Raw genomic sequence first — 18,891 nt, forward strand, 5'->3', positions numbered from 1 at the left:
CTCTCTTTTAACTTTTAGGTATGATGGAACCAAACATGACTGATAACAAGTTCCGTTTCAAGGTAAACCCGGAATTATTTTGCTGAAGGACAGCAATCTCCAAGCGTGGTTTTTGGGAGATTACGTTTTAGTCAGATTTATGTTTTTAACGCTTTCCATTCGGACATGGCTTGGCGAACATATGGAGCATTTGTTTTTGGTCAGAGAACATCAACGACAAAGAAAATGTTGAGGGTTTGTACTGATTTATTATCATTAGACGGAGCTATTTAACTCTGGAGGTCAGATGGAATTTTTACATATAAATTAAAGACATAGCTGTGCTGAGATGATTGACGTCTGACAATTCTAACTCTACCAAAGTGCTTACATTTTGCCCAACACTTTTTATTTCACGCATCTATGCTTAAAAAAGATATATGTTTGTATTAATTTAATGGTACTGCTTTTTGAGTTGGATGTAAAACAAATCATCAAAAATAAATGTGTTTTTACTTAGAAAAGGTAATGTTTTTTAATCTAAGACTTTACTTAATTTTTTTTAATATTTGTTAGTGAAAGAAACAATTCGAAATGATAATGAAGTTCTATCCTTATGTGACTGAAATTACTAGAATTGTGGAAACATTTTTTTATAACTTAAGAAAAGGTTTTAAATAACAAATCAATATATCTGTAACCACTTTGATATAAAACAGAATTAATTTTTGGTCTTGTGATTTGAGGTTCGACCAGTAATATCAGCTCTAGCTACTTTGTTTGTCAAATCCTCTTTAACTAAAGATTAATTGAATTGTAATTTAGTCTCTTTTACTCAATCAGTCCTTGTTTTAAGTCTCAAATTGAATCAACTTTTTTGGCTCCTCTTACCTCAGAACATGGGTTCAGCGGTTCAGCCTCAGGAGGATTTTCTTAAAGGAGAACTTCACCGAAAGCACCCGGGCTTGACCAACCTGAAGACTCTACGTCTCCCTGCAAACCTGCAGACGGCTGCTCAGTCAATTATTCACAGTAAGCTTTTGCCATCCTGTCATTGCAGAAGAAACACAGGTTAATATTATATGTTTTTGAATTGATCTGATAGTTTGAAGCTCATGTGTACTCCTTCCTTCAGGAGCTCAAATCTCTCAGCTTCCTGGTCGCGCTCAGAAACTCACAAACTTCCTTTGGAGCCGAAAGCGAGCAGTTGAGGACTTGACACTGAGGCAAAAAGCTTTGGGCCTGGAGAAGGAGCTCTGGGAGAAAGCCATGCAGAAGACTGGAGGTCAGGGGGAGGGATAAAGTCAAAGCTGATGCCTGAGAGTCGTTACAAGAGAGAAAAACATCCACTTTGTGTTCCAGATCTTGATGAGAAAGCGCTGGAAGACAACATCAGGAGGAGGATTTTTTCAGAGCTCAGGAAAAAGACTTATCACTGGACTCCTCTGAAGTAACGAGTTTTTGACCAATCTTTAAAAAAAGTGGTGACTTAAATGTTAAAAGACACTCTTAAACTACTAGATCAAGGGTCTGCAACCTGCACCTCCATACCCACATGTTGCTCTTTTACTCCTCCATTGTTGCTCTTAGGTTAAAATAAAATCTTTAAACAAATGTGAAAAGTAACTGTAAAGAAAAAATTAAGTAAGTAGTCAAGTTAAAAAAAATAATTAACTTAAACTTTATTAGGTTCCTTCACAACCAGCTGAAGGACAACAGTAGCTGTAACTCTCCATCAATCATTTGTAGTTTATCAACGTCATACTGGCACATTTTGACTTAATTTTAAGCTTAATTTATCACAGAAAGTCAATTAATTGTCAGTAACCAGAATTAAAGCTACGTTACGTTATAATCCCCTGGAATATAAAGCAGATTTTCTATTTTTGAACAAATTCAGGATTTAAATTGTGCCTCATGGTTTTAATATATGGTAGAGATCACTTCATTAGCTCTGATTTCGTTTTTGTTGGTTATATTTATGAATTTGTGGGTGAAATGCACCAGAAACAGTAAAATGAACCATTTTTTTTTATTATCCCTGATGACTTTACTACTGCATTTGCTGCATTGACATGATCCTATGCTGTAGGATGTCTTTTATTTTGAAAGGAAGTCATTCAAAGCTCTGTCAAAAGTTATACGTTTATGTTTTATTTATGCCATAAAAACCCAACACTTCATTTAAATTGATCATGTCAGTAACAAAACATAAATATAAATCAGTTTTTTAGTGAAGACTTTGTGGCTCCTACTGGGTTTTGATTGGCCAAAAATTGACCTGAATGGCTCTTTAAGTGTTGAAGGTTGCAAACCCCTGTACTAGATTATCCTCCTTTTATCAGCTGATTATACAGTTAAAGTTAAATAAAGGTGTCTTTAAATTCATAACTTCTGGAAAATGCATCGTGTTTCAGGTATGATGAGGAGATGGGCGTGGTTTACATGGCGAGTCGGCTAGCTGGAGGCTATGCAGCCGTCAGGAGGGTTCTGAATGAGGTAATCAGTGACAGAAAGAACAAAACGAGCATCAAAATGGTCATTGTTTTCTCCGTATCCTCTCTAACTGACTTTACTCAAATTTTCCAATTCAGATAAAGAAGAGAGATCCTTCGTTTAGTCCCCAGTCACTCCTGGATTTTGGTTCCGGCTTGGGAACAGTAGCCTGGTTGGTGTTTACGTTGTTTCTGGGGTCAGTTTGTCATCAGACGTGTTTGCTGAGCGTGTCTCTCTGATCCAAGGGCGTCCCACTCTTTGTGGGGGGACTCTTTGAAGGAAATGGTGTGTGTGGACAGTTCGGGGCCGATGAACACTTTGGCAGAGCGGCTTCTCAAAGGCACATTCTCTTACCTTTGGTTTGATATTTCAAATGACAGTTTTTTTTTAATACAAACTTAAATATTTGTGTGTTTTCTGGTGTTCAGGTGATGATGAGACAGCAGAACCGAGCATCAAACACGTCTATTTCAGGCAGTTTCTTCCCGTCTCGCCAAAGGTAAAACATCACCTCCACTTCTTAATATTTCATATTTCTGCTCCCCAGTTTGTGGGATAAAAATGTTAATTTTCTGAGACTGTTTATGTTGTTTGACTTACTATAACTTTTCAACTGTTAACACGATAATTCCAGTAGATTGTGAAGGAGAAAAGCCACTTTTCTCCTTCACAATCTACTGGAATTATCGTGTTAACAGTTGAAAAGTTACAGTATCCTAAAGATTTTGTGTTTAAGTGTCACGGGTGATGCCTCGGGTGTTAAAGGGTTAACTGTTATTTCAATGCAGCTGTCAGTTTATTAAATAAATTAACTTTTATTACATAAAATGATCTTAAAACTATTAGGACTGCAGTGACTGAAGGGAAAATCCGGTGACATTTATGAGGACAAAAGCTGGTTTGTATGATGATTTTTAGAGTTTTGTCCCAAATCATCGTTAAGCTCTGTCTTAGGTTTGTAATTTGAGTTTTCTGGTACGAATTGAACTCAAAACATTTTCTTTAAACCTTAAGACAAAGTCAGAGGGAAGGTAACAGGAAGAGGTTTGAAATATCCGATTTGTTTTAAACTGGGAAACAAAAAGAAAAATTCACTTTTTTAAAGACATTTTTAAATTTAAAAAACATCCCACAGATGCAAGAATCAATTTGTCATTTTTTAAGTAACAATGAGACAAAGAGGCGTTTTAATACTCAGATTTTATTGTTTATCTGTGTAATGATGACCAACAGCTTGTGGGAACTAGGGCGGCCACGAGTAGTCGACTAATTCACGACTAATCGACTATTAAAATAGTCGACGACTAATTTAATCGTCGATTAGTTGTTATTTGATATTATATGGAGCCGGAGTGTAATAAAGTTGAAAATTGTTATGGGATTCTGATAGCTTTTTGGCATTTATTAATTTTTTTCAGGCTATTATGGAGTTTAGCTAATATTTCAGCTACATGCTAGCTGTTTTGGGCAATTTAGGCTTTTTTTTGTTTTTTTTTTTAAGGCTATTTCGGAGATTATCTATTTTTTTTCAGCTACATGCTAGCTATTTTGGCTAATTTAGGCTTTTTTAGGCTTTTTTGGAGTTTAGGCAATACTTTAGCTACATGCTAGCTGTTCTGGCCAATTTAGATTTTTTTCTGTTTTTTAGGCTATTTTTGGAGTTTAGCTATTTTTTCAGCTACATGCTAGCTATTTTGGCTATTAAAATAATCGCTTGTGGAAGCACTAGTGGGAACTCCCTGAGGCTCGGCTGGGCCAGAAACTCAGAGAGAGAAATGAACTTGGAGTTTGATGTTGAGTTTATAAAGTTGTTGTTTTTTGCAGGTGCAGTTCGACTTGGTGGTGGCAGCGTTTACCCTGTCGGAGCTTCCCACCGTCAAAGACCGAGAAGAAGCTTTGTTCACTCTGTGGAGGAAGACTAGCTCATACCTGGTTAGCTGAACCAACAGTAGAAACCTCTACCTTTTCTGCTATTGTCCTAACTCTGTGAAGTCAATACGTGATGCGAGTCCTCAGTCAAACTGATTTTTTTCTGGTTTTCCTGAAGGTGTTGGTTGAAAACGGCACCAAAGAGGGCCATCAGATGCTCATGGAGGCCAGAGAGGCTCTACTGAAGGTGCTGTATTGTTGTGGAGAGTATTTTTACAATCAGACAGATTTTTTTGTAAATGTCAAACTCAATTGACTTTTTCCAGAAGCAAGAGAAAACTGTCCACGACCCACGGCCATCGTCGGTGTTCGCTCCGGTATGTGGATCGGCTCAAAACTGAGTGTTAACCGTCCAGGAGGCGCTCCGTCTCAGATCCTCTCCGTTTGGATTTCAGTGTCCTCATGCCATGACGTGTCCCAAACTGGCCCGGGAGCCCAAGACGCCCTGCAACTTCCAGCAGCAGTACCATCCTCTGCCCCTGGCAGGGGTAAGAGTCCGCCTTAATCATCACCGTTGAAGGTTGAATCTCAACCCAAACCTTTGACTTTCACCTTCTCTCAGCACAAGGACAGCCAGACGGAGAACTTGAGTTATTTAATTTTGTGTCGAGAAGACCCGGTGGAGGAGAAGTCTGGAGCTGTGATGTGGTCCAGGCTGATCGGACCGGTGCTCCGCAGAAGCCGACACGTTCATTGCCGCATATGCTGCCCGGATGGAGAGCTGAAACACATGGTGGTGACGGCGAGAAAACACAGCAGGTGGAACGCAGCAGAGCCTCACTTGACTTTTTTAGAAAATCAGAACGTTCATCTAAGAATGCAGAGTTTGGGATTTCAGGATGTTTATGTGCTCCACAATTTCTGAGTCCTTGCAGGTAACTGTGATTGACCTTCTTCTCTACAGAGACGTGTACCGCTGCGCTCGCAACAGCGAGTGGGGGGATCTGCTGCCGGTGGTTCAAAACCTGGAGGAGGATGAAGGAGAAGCCAGTCCATAAGACCACATTCAGCCACATATCAACTTCTGGTGGAAAACACAATCTTTTTATTGTTGTTGTTGAGAAACTGTAAAATATTTATAAGAAATAAAATCCCAATAAAAGTCCTACTGTCTTTATCTATAAGAATCCATGGTGACATCAATATAACAGAAACGTATCTTAAATGCTTTGTGTGGTCAACTTGGTTTATGTTTTTTTCCCACATAATTTTATTTTTTAGGAAAAGGAGTCTTTATGAGTTAAAGAATCATCAAATAACTTGAATTTAGATCTGAGATGGTTTTGTGAACTCATGCTTTCATTAGAGTGAATCAGAGGTCCAGGACAGATTCAAGACTCACTCGGATGAAAGTGGTGTTTTAACATGTTCTGGTGGCGTTTCTCAGATGATCGAGGACATCTATAAAGAAAATTAAGCTAAAAATGTCTGTTTTATTTTTATTCAAACTCTTGTGAATCAGGTGCAGACAAAAAAAATGTATTTTAAAAAGGAGCTTATTTGTGACATGGAAAACATGCTGGGCGGGGAACATTCTCCTTGCTTCACTCTGCAACGGGAAGGGGGGCGGGGTTGCTCCGCACCATTCAGTCACACCCACAACTCAGATGTGAATTTCTAATTAACTCTTTTTCTGCAGAAACTATGTCCTAGAAGATAACTTAGGTTTTTAAATTTTGGCTAAAACAGCATCATCGTAATGAAAAGGAACGTTTTGAAAATAGATCCATAGCTGATCTGAGGGAACTCAGTCTGACAGGAATAAGAAAACAAACATTGTCAACATTAAATCTGGATATATGTGAAATTATGCACAATATTTCAAATACCACCTGTAAACTTCTTAATGTAAATTATATGAAGAGGAAAATGATTCTCTTATTCAGAAATACAAGCTGCTCTGGGAAACTAATAAATCGGATCCTCTCATTTTTGTCATTGTGCTCTCCTCTCAAATCACTGCTAAGTGAGCGGTGTCAGACCGCAGCTGTGCTTTAGTCACAAGCTAAAGAAAACCATGCACTTATTCTTTCTGCCTTTCAATATCAAATGAAATGGTTCTAATTCTGCAGACCAAAATGTTTGGAGCGGTGTCTCATTATTCATTTTATGACACTCTGGAGCCTTGAATATGGGCCGCATTTGGCCCACGGGCAGGACTTTGGACATGCTTGCTCTAAACCATCAACAAACAGGAGTTAAGCACTTGATTTATTTTTTTTTTTAGAAATGTATCGATAATTTCAAACCACTATTAACACATTTGATCAACTGAAAACAAGTTCAGATAAAGTCTTCTAGCCTTGGATTTTTTTTTTAAGCAAGAAAAAAATATATTTTTAGCTTCACATTTTATTAAAAGTACATCTGCTTTAACAGGCAATATTTAATTTTGTTTTTAAAAAAAGAAAGAATAGACACACAAACCATAAACATAATTTTTGTTAAAGAACAGAAACAGAGAACAAATTTCTGCCCTCATTTTACCGGCAGACACGAGGACATTTGTTGCAGATGTTTTTAAAACTGCAGAATTTATTTTAGCAATTTAACATCAAATCTTTTTTGAATAGTTGTTTTATAGATTTATAACAACACAATTTAATTCACAAAGGAAGTCAGTGAAGTTGTGTTTCATTAATCTGGTTCACTGTAGTCTGGGTTGAAATGTACAAACTAAAACTTTAATTTGCAGACAGATTAAGACACTTTCTCCCTGTGTGAGTGTAAAAGTCTTCTCTGTTAACTTCCAATGATTTGTTTCAGAGCTGAGGTCAGATCAGGGTACTGGTACTGGAAGCCAGACTCTAAAGTCCTCTCTGGTACGACCCTCTGGCCTTGAGTCAGAATCACGGCCCTCTCTGAGCCCATCAGGGCGTTCATGGCGAAGGCAGGAACAGGGAAGATGGTCGGCCGCCGCATGAGCCGACCCAACTCCTTGGTGAACTCGTAGTTGGTGTTGAGAGCAGGTGCAACTCCGTTGTACACCTGAGGCGAAGGCGCCGAGTCTGTAGGGGCTTCCAGAGCGTGGACAATAATCCCTGCCAGGTCCGACACGTGGATCCAGGGGAACGGCTGACTTCCAGAGCCCAGAGTGCCGCCAAGGCCCAACCAGAATGGCAGCAGCATTTGCTTCATGGCACCGCCGTCCCGACCCAGCACTGCCCCTGGTGGCCAGAGGGAAGAATCACAAGAAGCAAAGCTTTAAAATGAACTGCTGTTTGACAAAATCGTAAGACAAAACCACGAAATAATTATAACTTTATTCTACATTTCAGAAAACAAGAAGAATAAAGGAAACTGCAAAAAAATGTGGCACTTTGAAGTTAACCTCTTGACACCTATCAATGCAAATATGCATCAAACCAGCTTGTCTCCAGAATTACCTTAAAGACCACTCCAGTGACAATTACATTCTTGTAGCATCTTTCTCATGATGGAGGACACAGAAAGAATTTAAGACTATAACTTCTTTTCTAAGTATTTGCTTTTTCTTATCGTGATGGATCAGGAGAAGATAAAAATCCACCGTTTGAAAAATTTCAAGTTTGTGACGCAGCAAATTAAATCAGCGGGCAAAATTCTTCCTGCTCCGCTCCAAATTGAAATCCTAATCGATCCATGAATCTCTTTGTTTTCCTCGTCTAAGCTGGAATCTGGATCTAAACTGTACGGCTGGATAGCTCGGATATTGTTCGCCATTTTTAATGCTACGCTAATGTTAGCTTGGAGTTGTGAGCAGAATGCTGGGATACTTCCGCACCAACTGTCCCGCCCACAACCCACAGGTGAATTTCTAATGAGCACCTGACGCGCTCCAGAAACTGTCTTAAATTAAAGAATTTTTGGTTTTGGCTAAAAACTCCATAATCATAATAAAAAGACCACTAAGAATGATTTTACAATAGATACAAATATAGCTGAAGAGATCAATTATTTGAGATTACAAGTGTACTAAAGAGAAGACAGACCAACTAGTTTGTCTCATATTAAATGAATATGAACTGAAATAAAACAGGAAGCTGCCTTAAATTTGGTGCTTTGAAGTTCAATTATTTCTTTAAAAGGATGCTTTCTTCCTCAGTGATTGGGAGTAATAAAAATGCTACCATTTAGTCACAGTAAATTTCTAATAGCCCCACAACAGAGAAGTGTGCAGGGTGACCCTACCGGGCCGAACGATGACTTGTCTGGTGGTTTTGGCCACACTCTGTGGCAGGAGCGCGGCAGCCTCCCACTCTTTGACGAGTCTAGAGAGGAGATCGAACGGCGTCCACTCGCTGTTCTCCGTGTAGTCTGCTGTCAGACTGGGTTTGTAGCAAGCTGCAGGTGAAGAAACACAAAGATGCTGCGATGTCTGCTCAGAGGGCTAAATGTTTAAAGGGATACGGTCCACACCCACCTACACCAGATACCAGCACCCAGCAGTGAGGGGGGCTGGCTGCAGCAGCTATGGCTTCAGACAGAGCTTTGGTGGTGTCGATGCGGCTAGAGAACAAGTCCTTCTTATAACTTTCATTCCACCTTGATTCAGACAGAAAAACAACATCATGGACAGAACGAACAACAGAAGTGTCAGGTACTTAAATAAATTTATTCTGCTTTTAACGTTTGGAGTAAATCATATAAAGCTAGTTTTACTGTCAATAAATGTATATTTAAAGACTAAATAAACTTAAATCAACAATTACGATACAATCAATTAAAGACAAATAAATATATTTACATATATCTAAAGCAGCAGTGACAATTCTAGTTGCTAATTAAAGGTTTTCAATAGATTTTAAAGCTTGTTTGTTCATTTTATTTTGTCCACAGAAAAAAACAACAGGGTTTGATGTGAACATAAGAAGATTTAAAGCTGCTCCTTTGCTGACAGTAATTTCTTGGTGCTAAAATACGGTGGCCCTGAAGTCCCAATCGGACAATGCAAAATACATTTTAAAAAAGTCACAACAACAGCAATTAAAAGAGTAAGACAAATAATAAAACAGTAAAATTACATTTTAAAAACCAACAAATATTTTTTAAAAAGGCTCGCACCACTTTTCTCCTTCAGAATCTACTGGAATCACATTAATTGTAAATCTTTGCTAACATGTATTTTCAATGCTGTCTAGAAGTTTCAGCAACAGGTTCCAGTCTAAGTCCCAATTCCTGTCTTTTAGTCAGAATAATTTGCATTTTCACATAAAGGCAACCTATATAAATGTTTTTTCTCCGTTTAACCAGAGCTCCAGTGTTTATGTTCTTTGATTTACTGCAACTTTTGATCCATTAACATGATAATTCCAGTAGATTTTGAAGGAGAAAATCGGCACTTTTCTCTCTCAAAATCTGCTGTAATTATCATGTTAACAGTTGAAAAGTTACAGTATGTTAAAGATCTTGTGTTTAAATGTCACATACGACACCTCAGGTGTTAAAGGGTTAATTAACTCTATAACACAGTTAAGGTTTAGCATCTTTCTACTTTCCCTCTTCTTCAAAGCTCAAACATTATTATTCAATCAGTGATGTCCCATAATACCTTCCTGTTCCTTTTTTTTCCTTCTAGAAATTACTTTTGTTTTCAAAAATGTTTCCTTTTTATTTTTTTTTATACTGTGTTTAGGTTTCAGGATTTCTTTATTTCTTTTTTATTATTATTTGTCATGATCTTTAATATGTTTTTGAAACTAATGTGATTTGTACTTAAGGGACACCGTATTAAAATAATAAAGAATGAGATCTGGAAACATACATGCAACATGTTCTAGAGCTGTGGAGGACGGAACATTCTTTACATTCTCGTGGATTTGGGACTCTTACCCAGTAAAATGTAGGTTTTGTACCTTGTGTTTATTATTACTTACCATCGAAGAGGGTTCATAACATTCTCTCCAGCTAAGTTGACAGCTCCCTCGCATGGTGGGAGACCCTTAGACTCCAGGTCACTCTGCAGACACAAAGGGAAAATGTAATCTCTAATCACCTCCGAGTAAACAATGTAAAGTGGCCAGTTGTATAAATTGTGGATAAGCTGATCATACCCATGTTATTTTTCCAGGACCTGGTTGCCTAGATATCACTGTGACCTCATGACCTTTGTTTCTGAGCAAGCGGGTGAGCTCTCTGCCCACAAATCCACTACCCCCTCCTGTAAGACAGGCAGACATTTAATTTTATTCACATACAAAAAAATAGGAAAAGTTTATTCTTTTCACTTAGTTTGATTAAACTTTTTGTGGAATTTAAACTGGTGGCTTGCAGATGCACTGAGATCCTGCACAAGTGAGAGTACTTAGTGCGCATGCGTCATTTGCACACTTACAAAACTAGGTATATGCTAGAGCGAAAAATTAGACAAAAATCCCTAAAAAACACAAAATATATTAATATTTTAAGCCTAACGTTGAAACAACATTTATAGAAAGTTGTCAAGTGAATGTATTTTCTCTCAGGTAATATATCCAATAATATTTGCTCCTGCAGTTTCAAGTTTAGCTAACAGCTAGCGCTATGACACACCGACCTTCGCAGCGATTCGTGGAATTAAGATAATAATTCACAAACCTATAAGGACTCTCATGACCGCAGAAGAAGTAAACAGGCGCTGGATTTAAACCTCCGAATGTAGCTGCTGGTGGGGCTTAGAAATCATAAGTGCTCTTGATAAGTTCTGTTCTCAAGTGACTCAAACATTTATGGACTAATGGGCGTTCCGTAGACGTAAACGTCATTTTGTAGTCCATGTTTTTGAAAACCATGTTTCATACCCGATTTCCCAAAGTGCTGTAAAGTCAAACAAATAATACAGTAACAAAATAATATTATAAAGCAAATAAATATTTTAAATGACAAATAAATAAAGAAAATTTTTATTCAAATACTTTTAAATAAAATTTGTTCAGTTTTTAAGATTTTACACAGTTTTTATTCAAATTATTTCTTAAATTAATATTTATGGTAATTATTTTTTTATTATTAATTATTACTATTAACAGAGTGGTGTAATGTGAAATTTTAGTTGCATGTTTGTCATGTGAATGTTCTCACCTTTTGAACTGTAGGCGTCAGAATTAGAGGCAAACATATCTCATATCTGGCTGCTATTTTAAACCACTTTTTTAGTCTCAAATTATGGAGAGAACATTTCTTTTCGCAAATATTTTTGCTTTATTTAAAAATTATGAATTTCCTGTTTGGCACAAACTGCATTTAGTAAATAACAGTTGACTTGTTCAGCCCTTATATTTCACATGTTGTTAGATCTTTTTTCTTCTTCCCCATTTTTTCTTTGCTGTTCTCATTCTTACTCCAGCCTATAGCTGACAGTCTAATTCTCATGAGCATAAAGGATTAAATAATTGTTTTGTTTTTTTTTATGTTCAAAGCAAACAAAATTTAAACAAGAGGAATCAGCTGCTCCCTTCTTCTGGATGCTTTATTTGAATCAAATGATGGTGTGGAAATGAAAAAGTTATGAAGTATCGGAACATTTTTACATGAACTGTGCCTTTCTTTTGGAAAGCAAAACGAGTAATACATGTTTGGTATTTTGTGATCAGAATAGAAATAAAGTACATACAATTCAAATGTCAATTAGCTTTTTGCACTTGCTAAATTGACTAAGGGTGAACTTTCACAAGGATTAGAATAATTGGAAAAGTTAAAAAAAATGGATCTATTGCAATCAGCATAAGGAAAGTAACTTGCTTGACTTCTAAGTGGGATGTTATGAGCTTGTTCAAGACCCTCACAATGAGTGATTGTAAGGTAAAAGCTCTGTTGTCATTATAAAGTTATATGCATGAGATTTCTTACTAACTGGAGCAAATCAGGATGTCCTCAAAAGCACAGGAATCTTGTTCTGGGTCAGACTTTGAAGACATGACTCTTACATCGTTCTGCTGGAGCTAACATCCCAACTCTTGGCTGCAGGCCTACACATCTTGTGGCTTCCAACCTTAACTTTAAGGTGTTTCTATACACGTCTCCATAATTTTCTGATCTTCTGATTTACTGCTATTTACATTAATGAGGCCTGAAAGTGAAACCCGCAGAAAATGCTTAAAAGTATTTTATAGTCCAATTCCAGAAAAATTTCAGCAACCCAGTGACCCCAAACAGGAAAGAGAAAATGAATGGATGAAATGGATGCAAATAAAAGTTGTAAGATGGTGAGCTGTAACTTAAAGTATGGTGGAGTCCAACAAAACAGAAAATAGAAAATGAAAAAATGAAAGATAAGATAGTGGGTAACTTAAGATATATTACTAAAAAGTTAGCATATTCTTTAGGATTTCCCTGGACACTTTTCAGAAACTTAGTGAGTTCCAGCAAACCTGTGACTCTGAACAAGTGGATGTAGAATATGCATGGATGTATGAATAGCAAAACATTTACAGGAGAAGATATAGGGGAAAACAGTACGATACTTGAACTTTTGTAAGAATCAAAACACTTTTTATAAGCAATAAGTATTAGTTTTTGTCAAGAACATTTCCCAATCATGAAACTTATAATAGAAAAGAAAATGTTATCTCATTTAAAACATGGGAAATAAAGTAAAGTAAGTCTAAACTTTGCACCTCTAAATCTCTAAAGTATTTGTCTAACAAGAGTAGGATTTATGAATTCAGAGGTGTTTTTCTAAATTTTCCTGGAAAAAACTCAGAAAACAACAGTGTTGAAATTATTTGTTGACCACTTTATCAATAACCTAAAAATGTCATATTTAGCTAAATACGACATAAAACATAACATTTATGAACACTAAACTTACAAGCAGAACTTGCCTAATAATAGTAAAAAAAAAAAGCAAAAAGATTTTATGTTGACAACAAGTTGTGCCTTCTGTGAAAACTGTATTGAGACAATACACTATTTACTTTTGAGTGCATGAAAACATAAACATTTTGGAATAATATGCTAAACTAGTTAAAAAATGTTCCCATGCTGTATTTCTAGAGATTATATAACATTTGGAATAATTTTACTAAGCAAAAATGTAGAATTCTGTTGTTATTTAATCCAGTACATGGCAACATTTTTATTCATAAACAAACAGCGCTGAAAAGAAACCACATTTTCAATCTATTCTTGATTGAACTAGAAAGCTATCAGTTTACACCACAAATCATCTAGTTCTTGCACATTTTTTGGATTCTTGTACCTTCCTTTTTTTAATCTGCTGTGTTTTTCTATTTTTTTTTATCTGTAATGAGCGCCCACATTGAATAGAACTGTACCTACATTTCATTATGCTGCGTATAATGACAAGAAAGAATTTATGTTCTATTCTATTCTATATATACATAAAAGCCATAAAATATATCTAAACAGGTGAGGAAAAAATTTATAATATGTTAACAGAATTTCAAATAGATGTGATTAAAGTGTATGGGGAAAATATATATGTTTGTATATTTATTTGACTATTCAGCACGTCATAAATATATTTGTTTTGTTTTATTTGCGTGTGACACGATGTTCTGTTATGTTCATTCGTAAATAAAAGGAAAAAAGTATGAAGAGGAGCCGAAAAACGTGTAGAATGGAAACAGGATTTGTGCCAAAGTGTCAAAAGCATTTGAGCAAATTAATATAATATACATTTCAAAAGTGTTTTCTTGCCAATTTCAAAATGTATTTTCTGTATTTAGAATTAAGCGTGTCGAAGGTGTTTATCGTGGATCCTCCATCAGTAGCAAAGAGTGCACCTCAAACCCGGAAGTGTCCGTGACGCGCGTCACGTGGTTTGATGAGGAGATAAATAGAGGTGCGTCCTCGCCAACATCCTCTTTCCCTTTCTTGCTGTGTTGGAGTTCAGCCAGCGACGCAACACAGGGAAAGAAGGCAAGTAAACTACTGTAAGTATTAGTTTATTTTTGTTTTAATCGTAACCAACATGTTTTTTTTTGTAAATATTGATTGTTTGCGGTTAATAATGATGCCATTGTTAGCTCACCGCAACATTAGCGCCATTAGTCGACCGCATGGTTCACTGATGACAGACTGCTAGTGAGGGAAGATAGATCAATGATATGGTTACTGCTATAATCCTGATGTAAATATTGGATCATTTTATTGTAAGAAATACAAATGAATCTGTTATTTATTAGGTTGTGTTGATGTTTCATCATTTGAACTTCGGTCAGCTCTTCACATTCATGCTAACAGGAAGCTCCAAAACACTTAGCTGTGAATTAAAAAATATATTTTTCAAGCAGACATGGGATTATTTTTTATTTTCTTATGTTGATTCAAACCTTGATGATGAGTTGCATGTGAGTCCGTGTTTCACCTGAAGCAGATGATTATCGTTCACTGCACTGATGGGTTTGATCATCTTAAATAACCACACGCTCATTTTTTTTCAGTTTTCTACATTTCCTCAGTTAAAAATCTCAATGATTTTACATAAATTAATTTTCTGCCTTTTAGGTCTCAAAGATCCTGTTGTGGATTTGTTTCAAGGTGAGAATAATGTTGCCCAACCTGGTCTTCAGGATATCTGCATGTTCTTCATGGATATGTCCCCTCACTAATACAATTCTCTTAATATTCTTAGTACTTTTTATTTTAAATTCCAAATACGACATTTCACGTTTGTCAAAATAAAAACCTTAAAAATGAACATCCAGAAATACTTTTAATTCCTGATGTCTTCTGGTGAAAACTTAAATGAGTTATTCAAAGAAAGTGACTAATTTTCTAAAAGCGTGCGGCCGTGGGAATAACATCAGCCTTATTTAAAGTCCAGTTGGAGAACTGAACGCAGTGATGAGACGTTTCAGATATTCATGACCCTGTTTGCTCTTTGCATTCTTTGACTAATAATTTTCCTCTTTGTTTTTTTAAAGGATTTTGTGGAGACGTGGACACCATTCCAGTGTTGGAGAATGCAGTGTATATTTAATGTGAAGCATTAGCTGGACTCTGTGAGGTCTCAAACACTTCAGTGCAGTCCTTTATTAGTTTTACTGACTAAAGATGTTATGAAATAAAGTGTTTTCAGCAGTAATTATTTGTGTGTGAAGTGTTTTATTATATTAACTGTTTTTAAATGGTATTTGTATTCTTGTGTCTCCAAATAACCTCTTAAGATGCAGATCATTTGGTGTATTCAATAGACAAAATTAGAATTGAACTTGGGATATTTTATGAAACCTGTAACTTGGACAATCTGGCCTTTTTTTTAATCTACAAATTAAATTGAGGTTTGCCATTTTTTTTTTTTGTTTCCCTTGGAACCGAAATGCATGTGTTGAAACTTTTATGAAATTTTAATGTGCATATTTTCACTTTTTGCACATTTTTCAAATGAAAACTTCCTGAGTTTATTTACCTTAATTTAGGTTCATTGTAAGCTATTTTAGTAATAGAAAAAATAAACCAGAAAAATGCAAATAAATCTAAAGTGCTAACTCACAAATAATTGGAAAACTAATGTTAATTAAACTCTTGAAATTATATTTATTATCAGATATTTACACTTCTCCAGTACACATGTCAGTTATTAAATCTTTTAAATGTGATTATTAAATTAAATTCCCCTGTTTTTGTAACAAATACAAGTTCAATAAAATAAATCATTGGGGCTTCAGAGCCTAAAAAATGCTCAAGTTGACTAGTTTGTGTATTTTATACTGGAAATACTGATACTAATGCTTCACATGGATGTCTGGATCTTCTGTTAACTTCGGGGTGTTTGACTCCAGACCTCTGGAATCTGCTTTTTCAGGAACTCTGCTCCTGATTTCTTGGATCAGGTGTTTTGCTCATAAGATGTTTCAACTGCAGATCACCTTTAGCCAAAATGTTCTACACTTGGCCCATACCGTCTGCAACCTGAGGTTCTGGAGTTCCTTGAAGTTCCTTTATCCTTCCATTACGGCTCTCTGGCTATGAACAAAATGCTAGCCATTTCAACAAGATTTGTAGGTCATTTCTTTTGGTTGGTTAAGTTTTGTCATTTAAAAGCATATAGGATATTAACATATGTGAGATGACTGAGAAAATAATGATAAGGATGGTTTATTATTAGAAAAAGCTTAAACTGCAAATTAATTTATTTTAAACTTGGATTCTACATCAGTCTTGTCCGGTTTGTTTTTGATAGTAAAAAGTAAAAAAAGCAAAAAAATGGATGCAGATGCAACAACGTCACAATAATGGAAAATGTCATCCTTATTTTAGAATTATTTTTGCTCTTTTTATTCAAATACAATTATAGTAATTCAATATTTGCTAATATTTAAACATTACATTTTATAACTTAATAGCTTCATGTTCAGAAACCTAAATTAAGTGTATTTTCTAAACAGTAACTTTGAGGTTCTTGATGGTTTTTGTTTTGAATGAAACTCCAAATAGTAGCTTCATAGGTGCAGACTCCTGTTTTACTAAGTGTATACTTCCAAGTTTATTTACTAACTATATTCTAAACTAGGTACTTAAACAATTTCTCTTTATATTTATAAACATGTAAGCTCATTTTATGAGGGCCCAGATTTTTATTTGCCTTTTCTTTTTTCTTTTGAGGCCTAGACACAACTGGAAAGTGTGCACGCGCCCGCTCGTAACTTCTCTTCCGGTCGGACGATGGCTCGTTTCCATGGATACAAGAACACAAGCCTAAATTAGTTTCAGCGGAAAAGCAAAACAAAGTTTTGCGTTATTTTCTACGCCGATACGCGAATGTTAACCGAGATGTGATGTCTGGAAACGACCTGAGGCTGCGGTGGATCCGGGACCGAGTTTCTGCCGGGTTTCATTTGTCGAAGCAGCCCGAGTGTTGGGATGAACTCCTGCACCGGGAAGATGGAAAAGAGAGGGAAAAGATCCGTCGTTTTCTGGACCATGTCTCAGACACAGACTCACAGTCCTTCCTGTTGTTTTTTAAGACCGTAAGAGAAAAAGAAATTGAAGTAAAAATCCCCTTTGGTAAGTGCCCAACCCTGAACGGAATTTTATTTTATTTTATTTTTGAGCCTGTTTTATTCCATGCAGATTTGTAAATACCAGGGGTGCCAAACCATAGACTGTAAAAATATTTAATTACTTTATTTTATATACAGTCTATGTGCCAAACTCAATTATACAGCGGCCAAAATCCAAAACACACCTTATTTCATGAGCCAAACAGGATAAACATTTGTTCAACACTCTAAAACTAATTTTTTACAACTTTAAAACCTTAACTTTTTGACATAGTTATAAACTAGATATGGCATTATCTGCGATAACGCTAGTATGAATGCTGTAAGCTGAATTTGGCTGCTGAAGATGCTAGTGCTGATAGCTGAAGTTGATGAAATTGATAGCTTAAAACACTGAAGCTGATAGCTAAAAGCACTGAAGTCTAGCTGAAAATGCTGACGTTTATAGCTGAAAACGCTGAAGTTTACAGGTTAAAAACTCTGAAGTTTATAGCTGAAAACGCTGAAGCTGATAGCTTAAAACACTGAAGTTTGTTGCTGAAAACACTAAATCTGATAGCTGAAAACTCTGAAGCTGATAGCCAGCTAAAATATCAGATAAATGCCAAATTAGCCTAAAAAAACAACAAAAAAAAAGAAATAATAAACATAGGTTAGTTAAAGCAGAGAGCATGTAGCTGAAAAAATAGCTAAACTTCAAATTAGCCAAAAAAGCGGAAAAAAGCCTAAATTAGCTACAGCAGCTAGCATGTAGCTGAAACATTATCTAAACTCCAAAAAAGCATTAAAATCGTCTTTTAAAAAAAGCCAAAATTAGCCAAAACTGCTACCATGTAGCTAAAACATTAGCTAAAGTCCAAAATAGTCTAAAAAATCTTAGTAAAAGCCAAAATAGTCCATAAAACTAGTAGAATGCTAATTTTTAAAACTTTAAAACCGTTACTTTTGAACATAATTATGAATAGATAAAAGGCAGGAATATATTCCAGAGTACATCAACCTAAAATCTTAAATAAAAATTTATACAAAAATTATACAAGTTAGAAATAAGCACAAGATAACATTGGGCCATTAATAACAATATAATAAAATTATTTGGAGGGCCCCGGGGTCTTGACTTTGACACATGTGGGATACACACATATGTAATTTGTAACAGAAACCAGGAAGAGCAAACAAATGAGTAAAAAGACTGTTAAATCTTTTTCTTTGTTTTCTTATAAGGTAAAGGTACAGACTCTGCAGATTCTAACCAGACATCTTCAGAACAAAGTGAAGCAGACCAGGACCTAGACGAGGAGAACACACATCCTCCACATGTAAATACAAACCTGTTCCAATAAAGTTGTTTTCTGATATGTGTCAGTTTAGTGTTGATGGGGAGGTTTTCTGTGTGTCTGCAGAAGACTGTGGTGGAGGTGGTCTATCACACTGAGCTTCATGTATCAGTCAATGAATACCCAGAGAGATTTCTACAAGCTTCAGTCTTCTATTTCTCAAGAAATCTGAGGGGTGAGATATACATTAAACACGCTAAATCTTGTATTTTACTGTACATTTG

At 35.9% G+C, this 18,891-nt stretch overlaps 3 protein-coding genes and 1 long non-coding RNA gene across 7 annotated transcripts in view; 3 read left to right on the plus strand and 1 right to left on the minus strand.

Annotated features, from left to right (window-relative positions):
* Positions 1–57: 57 nt before the first annotated feature.
* On the plus strand, positions 58–5,521 carry mettl17 (methyltransferase like 17). Its single transcript, XM_024281787.2, has 14 exons — positions 58–234; positions 876–1,011; positions 1,115–1,264; positions 1,342–1,429; positions 2,397–2,478; positions 2,574–2,647; positions 2,721–2,815; positions 2,904–2,974; positions 4,300–4,407; positions 4,523–4,591; positions 4,671–4,721; positions 4,800–4,892; positions 4,967–5,163; positions 5,309–5,521. Exons 1-14 carry the CDS (start codon positions 166–168, stop codon positions 5,400–5,402), a joined length of 1,377 nt encoding a protein of 458 aa, XP_024137555.1. The 5' UTR covers positions 58–165; the 3' UTR covers positions 5,403–5,521.
* Positions 5,522–6,965: 1,444 nt separating this feature from the next.
* Positions 6,966–11,116, minus strand: sdr39u1 (short chain dehydrogenase/reductase family 39U, member 1). The gene is made up of 6 exons (XM_024281968.2): positions 10,960–11,116; positions 10,437–10,543; positions 10,260–10,342; positions 8,807–8,928; positions 8,575–8,727; positions 6,966–7,571 (listed from the first exon to the last, which is right to left on the minus strand). Exons 1-6 carry the CDS (start codon positions 10,973–10,975, stop codon positions 7,147–7,149), a joined length of 906 nt encoding a protein of 301 aa, XP_024137736.1. The 5' UTR covers positions 10,976–11,116; the 3' UTR covers positions 6,966–7,146.
* A 3,003-nt stretch (positions 11,117–14,119) lies between these two features.
* On the plus strand, positions 14,120–15,412 carry LOC112152510. Its single transcript, XR_002920317.2, has 3 exons — positions 14,120–14,258; positions 14,833–14,865; positions 15,252–15,412. It is a non-coding gene; the product is annotated as an uncharacterized LOC112152510 (long non-coding RNA).
* A 1,237-nt stretch (positions 15,413–16,649) lies between these two features.
* dnah10 (dynein axonemal heavy chain 10) overlaps positions 16,650–18,891 on the plus strand; it is a 38,922-nt gene continuing 36,680 nt past the window's right edge. For 3 of the 4 annotated variants that reach the window (XM_024281071.2, XM_024281090.2, XM_024281081.2), the window contains exons 1-3: positions 16,650–17,334; positions 18,555–18,649; positions 18,734–18,842. In XM_024281071.2, coding sequence (XP_024136839.1) covers positions 17,106–17,334; positions 18,555–18,649; positions 18,734–18,842 — 433 coding nt within the window. In that variant the 5' untranslated portion in view covers positions 16,650–17,105. The remainder of the gene's footprint in view (positions 17,335–18,554; positions 18,650–18,733; positions 18,843–18,891) is intronic. The other variant, XM_024281099.2, reaches the window with a different exon arrangement.

Source organism: Oryzias melastigma, linkage group LG17, assembly GCF_002922805.2.
Source record: "Oryzias melastigma strain HK-1 linkage group LG17, ASM292280v2, whole genome shotgun sequence".
NCBI classification, from domain to species: Eukaryota; Metazoa; Chordata; class Actinopteri; order Beloniformes; family Adrianichthyidae; genus Oryzias; species Oryzias melastigma.

Coding starts and splice junctions, on each gene's coding strand:
- mettl17 (XM_024281787.2), top strand. CDS start 166: ATGGCTTGGCGAACATATGGAGCATTTGTTTTTGGTCAGAGAACATCA. Junction 1,430..2,396: donor TATCACTGGACTCCTCTGAA/GTAACGAGTTTT, acceptor ATCGTGTTTCAG/GTATGATGAGGAGATGGGCG. Junction 4,722..4,799: donor CATCGTCGGTGTTCGCTCCG/GTATGTGGATCG, acceptor TTTGGATTTCAG/TGTCCTCATGCCATGACGTG.
- sdr39u1 (XM_024281968.2), bottom strand. Junction 10,343..10,436: donor GTCCTGGAAAAATAACATGG/GTATGATCAGCT, acceptor TTGTGTCTGCAG/AGTGACCTGGAGTCTAAGGG. Junction 7,572..8,574: donor ACAAGTCATCGTTCGGCCCG/GTAGGGTCACCC, acceptor TCTGGCCACCAG/GGGCAGTGCTGGGTCGGGAC.